The sequence below is a fragment of the Dromaius novaehollandiae genome, chromosome W (assembly GCF_036370855.1).
Source record: "Dromaius novaehollandiae isolate bDroNov1 chromosome W, bDroNov1.hap1, whole genome shotgun sequence".
Taxonomy (NCBI): Eukaryota; Metazoa; Chordata; class Aves; order Casuariiformes; family Dromaiidae; genus Dromaius; species Dromaius novaehollandiae.
This window is the reverse complement of record NC_088130.1, coordinates 37,440,561-37,452,907: the sequence shown is the minus strand read 5'-3', so window position 1 is coordinate 37,452,907 and position 12,347 is coordinate 37,440,561. Positions and strand designations below refer to the sequence as shown.

The following is a 12,347-nucleotide window of genomic DNA, read 5'->3' as shown; positions in this document are numbered from 1 at the left end:
CCTCTGTTCTTTGCAACATCCCTTTACCTACTTGTAGATTGCTAATACATGACGCTTCTCTTTTGAAAGAAAAAAATATTTTTTTTCAGTCTTTCTGAGGGAACACATTTATTGGACCTCTGGTTGCCCTCATTGCTCTCAGGCACACTTTCTTCATTCAGTTCTTTTTTTTTTTTTTTTTTCTTTGATATGTCAAAACCAGATACAGCCTGCCACTGTGATTTTAGTAATGCTGATTGGAGCAGAATGATTACTTCATTTGTCTTGCAGGATATACTGCTGTTCTTACTTCTGAATATGACATTTCCCCTCTTTGCAACAGCATAAAGTTACAACTCATGTTCTGCTTAATGTGAACCACAGTAATTTCCAGATTCTTTTTTGCAGAATTAATATCTAGCCAGTGGGCCCTAAGTGTTTGTGTGGTAGGTTTTCCATATTTACTTTCCTTGCATTGCAGCCCGTTGTGTAATTCAAATACTGTCAAAAGTTTCCAATTACATTTATAAACCAAATTTGCAACCTCATGAAAGAATGAAATCAAGTTAATCTGATGGAGTCTGTTGTCCAGAAAACCATTTTGATTTTGTTTTTTTAATTCTTCCTAATTAAATGTTTTCTTATGTCTCATATTAGTCCAGTTATGTCTAGTCAAAAGGTTTATACATCAGTTAGGTCATGTTGTTGCCCTTTCTGACTTTTGAGACAATCCAGTCCTTTCAGATTTCCCCAGTGTTCCAAGATACACTGAAAACGAGTGTCAACAGGCTAATCATGTTCTCAGATAAATTTTTCAGGATTCTTGGATGCAATTTATCAAGGCATCATGATGGAAAAATGTTTTTCTCTTATATTGTTCAACATCTTCTATGGTTACTAATGGACTGGAAAATACTACATTCACCTTGTATAATTCAAGCCTGGAATAAGGAGTATACATTCAAATTTATCACAGCACAAAGCTGGGAAAGAAGTATATTGAAACAACTTATAATTCAGAATGATTTTGACATCTGAGATCCATTCTGAAAAAGTAGTATGGTATTCAATAGGGACATGTGGAAAGAATTGCATCTTGCCAGGAATAGGATAGGGAATAACTGGCTGTGTAGCAGTTGTGCACAAAAAGATCACGTGCTTATTGTGGATGATAAACTGAACATGAGTCAACAGCTTCATGCTGTGGCACAAAAGGCACGCATCATATTGGGCAATATATAAAGGAACTTAGTCTTAAGGACACATAAAGTCCTTGTGCTTTAGTCATCTATTCAGAATAGTTACTATCAAAGATTTTGGACCCTGCAATTCAAGAAATATATCAACAAAGTGAAGAAATCAATGAGATAATTGAAAACAGTCTTGAATACATGATTTGCTCTAACATATTGAAAGATCTAGGACTGTTTAGCTTAAAGAAAAAGTGAAAATCATAACAAATTACAATTTTGGAAAGATATGTGTCAGCAACAGTTTCCCACGTGGATGCTGGCTAGGCCGAGAAGTAACGTGCATAAAGTGCACCAAGAAAGATTTAAGTTAAATATTGGGAAGCAGGTGCTAGAGGTGAGTACTATGCATCACTGAAACAGATTTCTGGGAGAGGTTGCATATTCTTTATCAGGCTAGACAGACATCAGTCAATAATGACTGACTGATGGGTGTGGTCGGTCTTACCTTAGGGCAGATGGAAATCTGAAGATGTCTCCAAGGTTTCTTCCAGCCCTGACGTTGTATGATGTCATGGTTTGATAAGCATGTAATCTCATTTCCTTCCAAGCTCAGAACCAATAGTTATTGAGGCCATGTGCCTTTACTGCCTTGTATTAATCGCTTTACTGTCTCTGTCTAGTTACGAACCTATAACTACTGCTTAAATTTTTGCTTTTTCATGGCATGTTTATCATCTCAGTTCTATCAACTGTGCTTATCTTTATAAGGAAAGCAATATGTTTAACTTCCAATTCAGTTTCCAAATTTTCTAGCTTTAGTTGTACCATTTGTTATCTATAAGCAGCACTAACTGGCTATATCATTCTGTCAGAATCTAATATTTGGCTGAATCTAAACTTGATCAGCTATATAGTATCAAAGGTAATCTTATATACTTAACCTACCACTATTGCTCAAATACTTTATAAATTATTTCTGTTCCTCTGTACCTGTGGAATACTAGTATTGCTATATTAGAAGAGCTTAAGAAATATTTCCCTATACCAGGAAGGCATTCAGTAATATCTGTATGACAGAAGTTACACATACGGTTTTGTATATCCCAGTGCTGGGGTTATACCTCTTGGGGATCTTTCTGTATATGTTTCTTTTTCACAGATTAGGAAAACTCCTGCCTTCATTTAATTCTGTGAAATCCTATTGAAACTACTTATGATCCAATTTCAGTATATGCAAGCATACTGCTCTTTCTGAGTCAGGGCTTAAATGAGTAAGTGCAAGACCTCAGGTTAGTTTTGTATTAGTATTTGTTAGTTAGGTAACTCTGAGAGGTAAAAAAGAAAGTCAAATCGAATTGCAGGGGAATGGCGCTTCATCCAATAGACCTATAACATATGGAAACTTATCAAGGATCAATACAATGCATAGACTTCAGCATTCTGCCTGAAGCAGCTAAAGTAGGTGCTAGAGGTTCAGGATGGAGTATGACAATAACTCTAGGACCACATGAACAATACTGATAAAAATGCATAGATAATATACAGCTCCACCTGGCCCTCAGTACGTAGGGTTCACAAAGCTGTTATACAAATGACCTGTCGCTTGGATGGAATCAGAACATAAAGATCTGAAGCCTTTCCTAAAGAGAGCAGGTCAGGAGAGAAAGAATGAGTCATGAACTGCAATACCATTTCCTTCAGTAAAAGGTTCACATGGACAATGAGTCATTTCTGATGGTAGTTCAACAATACTGTCAAATTCTCACTGATGTTAAATGTTCCTGTAGCTGTATCCGTGATCTGATCACAGGGTAACTCTTGCTATAATGTTAGATAGCAATGTGGCATCTGTTATTCCTGCAGTTGTTTTTTGGCTTTGTTTGGGTTGCAAACTTCGTATCTGTGTAATAATGCATAAAAAGAACTCTAAATAAAATTGAATACTACAACATGTTCCATAGTCAAAGGCACCATAAAGCATATCTGATCTGTCCTCAGATCTTTATATGGGTCTTCTACTGAATTGTAGTAAGTGTAGTCCTTGTTTTCGGAGTGTGGTGTAGTCTGTTAGTATATCTAGAAGACTACATAAAACAGAATGACGACTGTGGCCTAAACCTATATCCCTTTGGTGTTAGGAAGTTTTCTATAATGAGAATCTTATCTACGCTAGAAATAGAAATTTCTCTGGTGTGAGTGTCCTCAAGAATTAGTGATTATTGTAGATGTTGCCACCTTTCATTCTAAGCTTAGTATGCCCTTTCTGACTGGTTTTCTTAATGTCAGTTCATAGCAACATAAGCATTTAAATAAAAACCTAGTGCATACAAACAAAATAGTCCATGTTTCTTTCCCTGTCAGGGAATGGAAGATAAACCACAATGCGAACATTAATCTCATTGCTTAACGTATTCATGGGAAATGACTGTTGTTACAATATAGAGCAAAAACGAATGGAACTGTATAATTGCTTCGGATTGAGAATTCGTTAAATTCTGATGACTTTGACTCACGAAGACACATACACTGCCACAGCTGGCAGGATTGTCTATGCTAGGGGTGTGCTCAGCCTAAGTTCACTGATTCAGTTTTGAAGCAGTTGCTAAAACCTGCATTTTACAACATGCAGTTTTAAAGTAAACCAGCAGTATTTTTGGTTTGCTTTAAAATGCTCTGCCTAAGTGATAACTGAAGTGGTGCATGGGTCATTCTGCATTAGTTGACAGGGGGAAAGTAGATGGCCAGGGGCATAATCTGTCAGCAAACCTGAATCATGCATTTAGAATTCATGGATCGGGGCCTCTACTTTGAGGCTAAGGGAAATAAAATCATACCTGGACACTTACTGCTTTGGTTTTGTACCCTACTGCCAAAGGCTGTGAAGAAGTTTGTTGTACAGAACAGCAGTATTCCAGAAAAAGCAGAAAGTTGGAGGCCAGAAGGGACCAGAGGGAACAACATAAAGTCCTGTAAGGATTATTGCAGTAGATGTGGTCCCACATAGGAGCAATTTGTCAACCGAAATTGCAGATAAACATAGAGCAAAGAACTGAGTTTGCTGGTGATTCTGAGAAGCAATGCCAGAGAACAGATCTTCTCAGAGCATTATACTTAAAACTGTGTTGAAATTAAAAAGCACAGAGCTTCCATCTAATAAAAAAAGCGAGAGTATTTTCAGAAGAGGTTTGATTATCAAGCTGTCAAACTCCCCATAACATCAGAAGCAGATAATAAATATCATCATCCAGGATGAGTTCATATAAGAAAGATGTTATTTCAGTTTTCGGTATGTTGCTTAGATACAGGTCAGGCACAATTTATTGCAAATAATTTGTTATATTAACAATTTTTAGCAAGTAATTATTTGCAAAAATGTTTCCAATCTCTGACCTGCTTTGCAGTTAGTAGAAAACTGATGAGCATACTCTAAGAACAAATATGTAGTGCCTAATCAAAGATAACGTGGCTTTCTTCCACACTAAAGCCAAAATCCCAGTGCATAGAAATGCCAAATCTGGAAAAGAGCAAACCGCTGTTTAAGAAAGCCTGGAGTGTGTGGACATCAAGAAGCTAGTGTAGATTGTAATCAAACTTGCCTATTTTCATTTTTAGCAATGTTTCATCCACTTGGTGAAAAATTTGCTGAGTAAAGATGAATAAATGTTTCAAGCTTTGACTTTCATTACTTTTCTAGGTATGCAGCCTTATTTCTCTACATGGAGGTGATGAAATGCAAATACAATTGCAAATTCTTATGTCTGATCTTTGCCTTTTACTTTCCTGATGTAACATTAGCAGTATGAGCAAACTGACACGGTGCTACAGTTCTCCCTGCCTGCCAACCAGCTGTGCCTAAGGCAAGGGAGAAGCTCAAGAGTTGTTCAGCTTTATGCCCTGGATAAAATAGATAACTAAATAAATGTAGGTCTGGCTCCAGAGAGAAATTCATAATGCGAAAGCCAAAAAGGCGGCTGCTTGCTGACTAAACTAAAAGAGGACACAAGGTATTTGATAAACCAGAAGAGTTGCAATACTTCATCAAACTTAACTTTCCATAGTTTGAAGCTGCTTTTGAAGGCGATTGTCCTCAGAGTTCAAGGCATGACAATTACAGAACAAAAGTATGCCTTTAACACGTTGAGCTATGAAATCTTTCTTGCTTAGAAGGGAACAGTGAGTGCCAGTACTTGAATACCTTCCTCATTTATTAAGAATTCTTTATTTCCTTAGATATTTTGCTTATTTTTTTTCTTTTGAATATTAGCTAGATAACTGTGTTAACAAGTAGTTCCGGTAGATATCATGCCAGTTGTTTTCTCTTTTTGCTTTAAAAATATTAGGAAAAATAAAAGCGTGCCTCCCTTATCTTGTGTAGCTGGAATCTCTCTGCAGATTTTGGGAAACGGACAGAGTCCTGAAGATAGTACAAAGAAATGACTTCAGCTTGGCATAGTGGAGGGGGATGAGCCAATGGGAATATGTTACTGTTGAGGTGAACAGAGAACTTTATAGTAATGAAAACAAAATCAGTGATCAAAACAAAGCCAGTGATCAGAACGAAGTCAAAACAATCAAAGACGGTCCCAGGTTACGGGAGTCCCCAGTCAGATAACAGTCATCCAGAAGGGCAAGAGTGGAGGCAGCAGTTGGCTTTCAGTGTTAAAAGGGAAATGGAAGTTGGTAACAAAGCTTCTAAAAATTGTCAGAAAAAGATGCAAATGTGTGCAGGGGAAATGATATAGTAATAGAAAGTGTTAGTAGGGAGTCACAGAAACTTTGTAATAAAATGAGAGTTTCAGAAGAGGCTGTCAGTGTTTGATTTTTTTTTGCAAGTCCTGTTTGCTGAGAAGGCATTGCACAAGAGCAGCTAATTCAGCTGTAGCCATTTTTTTAGTATTATTCAGATTGTAAACAAACGAAACAAAAACCTGATAGTTACTGACCAGGGGCAGAAGTACAAAAACACTTTCATTGTGCACAATGGCTCTGTCTGTCATGGATTAAAGACTTAATTTACAAAATGTACTGTCTGTTTAAAAAATAAAAGACTTGCTTGAAGGTCATACTCAGGAGTTAATGTTCTTCTTTAAACAAGCAATGCTGGTAATTATGTAGTTCAATGTAGGTTTCATATCAATCTTCCTCGGTCTTTTTCCATAACATAGTTATATTGTGGACCTCCAACTTCGATGGAGTTTCGGGATATTTTGCTTCTTTTCCTGTTGTAGGAAGATGGGATGTACTGTAGTTCCAGCTGAGAAATGACATGATAGTGTCATAAAAGATGTGTTCCACTAGCATGTAGCACAATAAACATTGTAGTTGGTTCCTATAACGTTATCACATATGTTTTCCAGCATAAAAGACATCTTTCAATGTGAAAGGACTATGTGTGAATAAAGCTTACAGGAAGCAGTGGTCTTCCTTGAATTGCTGACCATCTTTTAAAAAAAAAAAATATCCAAAGTAAGCTTTGAAATCCCTGAGTATGATTAATATGGCTCTGTGTATACGCTGTCCATGTAATTTTTCAGTGTCTTTTTAGAGCAAGGACCTAGGGATATTGGTAAGAATTATCTATTTCTGTGGGTTTCATTTTTATGCAGCTTTCATTAACTAATATAAAAGAATGTTCATAGAAACCTTCTAAGCCTTTCAGAAAGCTTTATGACAGAATGCGTGAACCATGAAATATAAAACAGTTCATCAAATTGAAAAAGACAGAGGTTTCAGAACATAAAAAAGATTTTACAGAAAACAGGTTGTACTTGTGCTATGATTCTTTTCTTCTTTTCAATATAATCACTGAAAGTAGTGTAGGTTATGGTAATGTGCCTTCATTCTTAATGCTAATTGGGACCACTCAAGAATACTTTGGGGAAGAAAAATAATTTTAATACCTAAGAAATTTTAAAAATTAGAAGGATGGAGCAGATTAGACATCCTGTCTAGGAAACGAACACCCTTAATTACACTGGAGAGAACCCACTTTCCCTGTTGCTTACTTTTTTGCTTAGTGCTGTTATCAGGTGGTATTGCAGCCTGGTGTCTGGCTGAGCCTCTGCTTTCCTAAGAGAGTCCTAGGAGGTATCTAGATTCTGCTGGGAACTGTTTTGGAGTTGCTGTAATGTACTGAATTGAGGCTCTGGAGGAACTGGCACAGAATGCAATCGCGGAGGTGGTAGGATTTGTTGGACAGGCTGTGCAGGTGCACCCAGGCAAACCCGGAAGGTATACGAGTGTAACAAATATGCAGGCTCTTCTGACATGGATATTACACAAGCATTAACTCTAAACTTACTTAGCAGAGCTGACCTGACAAACAGAAGGGTTGGGTAAGTTACACCCTCTTAATAGGGATAGCAGTGATCACACAGTCTCTAGACACACTGACTCCCGAGCTGTCCCTTGGGCTGCTCAGTTTTGCGTCATCTCTGGTGTAGGTCAGTGGCTGTAAAGCACAGTCAGACCTCAAGGGAGTTTGTAGAAAACCCTGATCTCTCGTACCATAGAAATCTCTCTTTTGCTATCATCTCCATGTCCTTCATGTCATAGTCTTATATGCATAATTTGACTCCTTTTTTCAGCAATAACTCATGTGATTGTCACGTCCTTATAAATAATTATAACTTTAACAAATGAAAAGGGTAAGGGGAGACAGAACAATTAAAAAAAATGGGAGTGAGGGAGCGTTTGGCTTCAGTGTGTGAATGACACATAATTTCCAACAACGTGAAGAGGAATACTTATCTTGCCTTTAAGACTAGTTCATTTATTTAAAAAATATATTCCTCAAAATTTAATTTGTGGTTTCAGGAGCTAAGTATAGAAAATTGCATAATGCCCTTTTAAACCTTGGTGACTAAGAGTGATCACATTAAATAAATATAGCATGCATGGACTTTGTTAAAATATGATTTGTTCCATTGCATGGGTTTAAATCTCATCAGTGTTTGGTTAGGCTAAAATACAATATGCATAATATTCAAGTATAAGTGTTAAATTACTTAAGGTATGATAAGGAGATGAGAACCATCGGAAGGCAATGCATCCTGTTGAGGTTACTCTGGGAAGAGAGTTAAAGGACTTGTGGATTGTAAAGTGAAAAAAAGTTTGTATTTGAAATTTCACTCATTACTGCTCAAGTTGTCTCTTATGTTTATAAACAGCATTATTTTCCATTTTCTCTTCAGGTGCTTCATTCCAAATGCCTACGCTGCTCTCTTCACTGCTGCTCTGGTGCCATTAATGTGCTTGGTAGTGGTTTTTGTGGTGTTCATTCATGCCTACCAGGTGACCCCGCAATGGAAAGCATATGATGATATTTTCAGAGGAAGAACTAATGCTGCAGGTATGATATATAGGCTAACTCCAAGGAAACAAAGTTTTCAGAACTACACTGAAAGTTCTCCCCAGACGGAAACCACAGTTCAGTAAATACCTAAGTATATGTTTAAGATTAAGCATGTTAGTGTTCCCTTTGAAGTCTGTGAAAATATTTTAATGATTAAAGTTATGCATATGTTTAGCTGTCATACCAAAGTGAGGATAAGCTGTAAATTAAGAAATTAATATCACTGGTTCTGTCAAGTCTAGTAAAAAGAATAGCAGTGAGAGCCAGCACCTCCTGGTCTGAGCACTGGCTGGTGTTCCCTGCCATGGTTTTGGCCTGTACCAAAAAGCACTTTCTCGGGCAGCGCCAAGGCAGGGCTTGGGGCAGCCTGTGCTTTGGCCCTCCCCAGGAAGCAGCCTGGGCTTGCTCACCCTGTCCTGCCTGGGGGGTGGTGATAACTGCGCTGGTCTGCTTGGCCCCAGGGCCTGAGCATAGTGCTTGGCCTTTTCCTTTGTAGTATAGAGTCAGTGACTGCCTAGTCAGTGAGAATGCAGGCATGCTGGAGTATTTGGAGTTAATACTTCTGTTTTGAAATTTCCTAGTGCTACTCGTAAGTGAAACGTGCTTGAAAGAAGAACTGTGTTTCATGCAAAACAGGAAGTATTGGTCGCTCTGTTCTGCTAGAACAATTCAAATACAATGATGTTCCTGAAATAAAACTGCAGCAGTGTAGACCAGTGCTGCAATAATAGCTGTCTGTGGAAAGCGTAAAATAATTCTTTTCATGGTGTCTTTGGAAAAAAAATTGGTTCTATAAACAAATGCAAGTATGTAGATTTTAGTGGAATTTTATCTGTTTTCTCCCTGATTGTGTGAAGCCAGTTAGATTTTATAAACTTTCAAATGATTCTTGAATCTTTTTTCCCAATTTTCTTAGAGAAACGTTATCTGAACTTAAAAGGAAATGTGGATTATTACAAAATTCCTTTCAGTAGTCCAGTGCATGTTCAGATTTATAAATAGAAGCTGTCTTCTTTAGGTTCAGATACTCAGATTTGCAGTGATAATTGTAGTGTGTAGATGGGGACTTCTGTGTGTTTTATTTTGAACTTTTGGGTTTTAGAAATATGTTATTTTTATGAGAAAATGAAAATAAATACTAAATATATATGATCCAGAAATTTTTTCAGATATTAATTTCTTTCTTAGTGATAGAGTGTCAACTTGCATAAGAGCTACATGAGTTTGAATAAGGTCTGATAAACTTAGCTTGTAAATAGGATCTTCAAGACCATGTGGCTTACTTGTACTTTATTATTTCATTTCTTTCTGGGGATAGAGAAGGGACTTCCTGAAACAATCACAAAGGTGGCTCCTTATTTAGTGTTGAATAATGTAGTTTATTTATTTATAAATAACTTACTTTTAGTATCTCCAAGGATGGAGATTCCATGTTCATATGTTGAAGTGTAAGGCTTCTCTCAGAGCAGTTAAACCCCGTAAAAATACTGTATATTGGAACCATATAAGTAAAAAAGTCAGCATGGGAAATGGCAGAAAGTACTAATAGTAGTTTTGTCTGTATGACATAAGCACATGAAATAGTAGGGATGAAACAAAATCCTGTTTGATTTAACATAGGACTTAGGTGATTTTTTTTTCCGCAATGGAGTACAGAAAATGGTGGAGAGAGAACGTTGAAGTGTCAGAAGGAATAAAAAATCAAGAAGAGATGCTTTCAATAATAAGTTGGTAACAGCATTGCTTTCTTTAAAAAATAGGGTGTATTTTTTACTACTCTGGTACCTTAATGGCAGACTGGCCATTTTACCATAGGCCTTTTGCAAGCACAAATGAAAGTACCTCATGCAGTGGGTGGGTGCCTGGTGAGGCTTGCAGTGTCTGTGGTTTTATAAGGGTTCTCTGTGTGCCCATGAGTATGTTTATAGCGCAAGCTCCTAACTGTGGCACTTCAGCTACCTCCTGTGTTGTGCAGTGCCAGCGTTTCTCTCGGTTTCCTCTGAAACGTGAATGACTAAACAGCAGTTGTGCGTGTGTAGTGTCTTATTCTGGCTTGCCTCTGGTTCTCATCCCCATCTTGAAGAAATCCCTGTCTTGTCGCCCACAACAAAGACTCCCTACAGGGGAAAAAGCCTTTTCCGGTCTCCAGCCAGGAGTTCTGTACCCGCACTTCCCCACCTTAAACAGGGGTAGGTAATGAAAAAGTGAAAGCAAAGACTGCTTTGCAAAAGTGTCTGCTGTCCAGAAGTGATCCTGTCTAGAAAGAGGCTAAAATCCCAACTGAATGAAACTGCAAACAATTATGATATATCAAATACAGAGATATGTAAACACAGGAAAAAATATACTTCAATATGCTTTCACATATGGTAGTAATTGTGGACACCTGTTCTTTAAATTCCAGAGAGCAGAGTATCACAGAAAGAAAAAGTAGAATATACAGTTATGTAATTATCATTTATACATAGATAATCAAACAGATATCTATTTGCATAGGACTGTAGTAGTCACGCTTATTCCCTTTCTGGGAGTCATTCAATTAGAAGATGCTTAAAATTGCTGCATGATACAGATGAGTGATTGCTCAGTGTGAATTCTGCAATAATTCATACTTTTTCATGCAAAAAATTGCTCCTGAACAATGTGCTGTAGGTGACCCTGCCTGAGCAGGGCAGTTGGACTAGGTGATCTCCAGAGGTCCCTTCCAACCTCAACCATTCTCTGATTCTGTGATTCGCTCAATGTTGTCAGTAAAAAGTAAAGTAATTGTCAGTAACAAACAGAGTCAAATCACTGGCTTGTCTATTACCATAAAACAGAAAAAGTGATTGTTTTTACAGATTTAAAAGAATATATTTGTTATCTGACTTCTCCTGAGTTCTTCAGACCGTGTCATAGCTTGTAGAAAAGCTTGAGTAACATCATTTTAACTATAGTTGGTTAATCTCCTGAAATTCTAAATTTGCGATCTCTACTTGAAGAAAGCATTTACTGACTTTAACAGGAGTTTAATAGGAATAGAAACAGTAAAGTTTATCCTCGGATATAGTGTATACTGTTACTTTCAAAGAAATTAGATAACAGGTGGCTAAGCTAAAAAACGAGTCAAAATGTTTTAATTATTCTTTTTTCTCCTATTTTTGGAAGATTGTGAAGCTTACTGTGCAAAGCAGTTCTGTCTTGAACAATGCATTCTTCTACAGCTACTAGGAAAAGTTCTGTCTTCTACAGTGAAAACATTTTCCTGGATTTAAATATTGTGTGTTACTATTTTGTGCTCTCCATAGGAGTAGAGAGTTTGTTATCTGTACTAAAAGGGACTCCCACATATTTTTGTTACTAAGAGCAGGATAACAATGTTGGGTTTCACCATACGGATCTAAGAGGAAAATTTTGCCCTTTGGTAACTGTGGGGAGGAGGACCATTTGCACATGGATAAATAGTTTTGTGGAGAATGTCTTCATTCTTAGAAGGATATCATTGATTTTTTTCATGTGTTTTATACTCAAACATTCATTTGCTTGTTCTATCTCCTTGTCTCTCATGCAGATACTCTTCCCAGTCCTCTAGGCATTTCTCCTAGGCATTCTTGAGTAGAGAGTCACATCTCTCATACCCTACTGTAGTCGTTTCCAGGCTTTGAAGAAAATGTCATGGCCCAAGGGCAGCGAGTCCAGCACAGCTGCTCTTGGTAATTGTTGTCAATTGCTCATTTGTTTTGGCCAAGGTCGTGGCCTGGGATCTGCCCACAGAACTTATCATACTTTTTTCATATGCCTGGGTTATCCCTGTAAAAGCATATGATTATAAAATAAGATTG

The 12,347-nt window shown here is 37.3% G+C and overlaps 1 protein-coding gene across 1 annotated transcript in view; it reads left to right on the top strand.

The window, feature by feature from the left end:
• Positions 1-12,347, top strand: part of LOC112991965 (adhesion G-protein coupled receptor V1) — a 294,714-nt gene that overhangs the window by 230,701 nt on the left and 51,666 nt on the right. Inside the window, exon 89 of the mRNA XM_064499907.1 lies at positions 8,366-8,523. Coding sequence (XP_064355977.1) covers positions 8,366-8,523 — 158 coding nt within the window. The remainder of the gene's footprint in view (positions 1-8,365; positions 8,524-12,347) is intronic.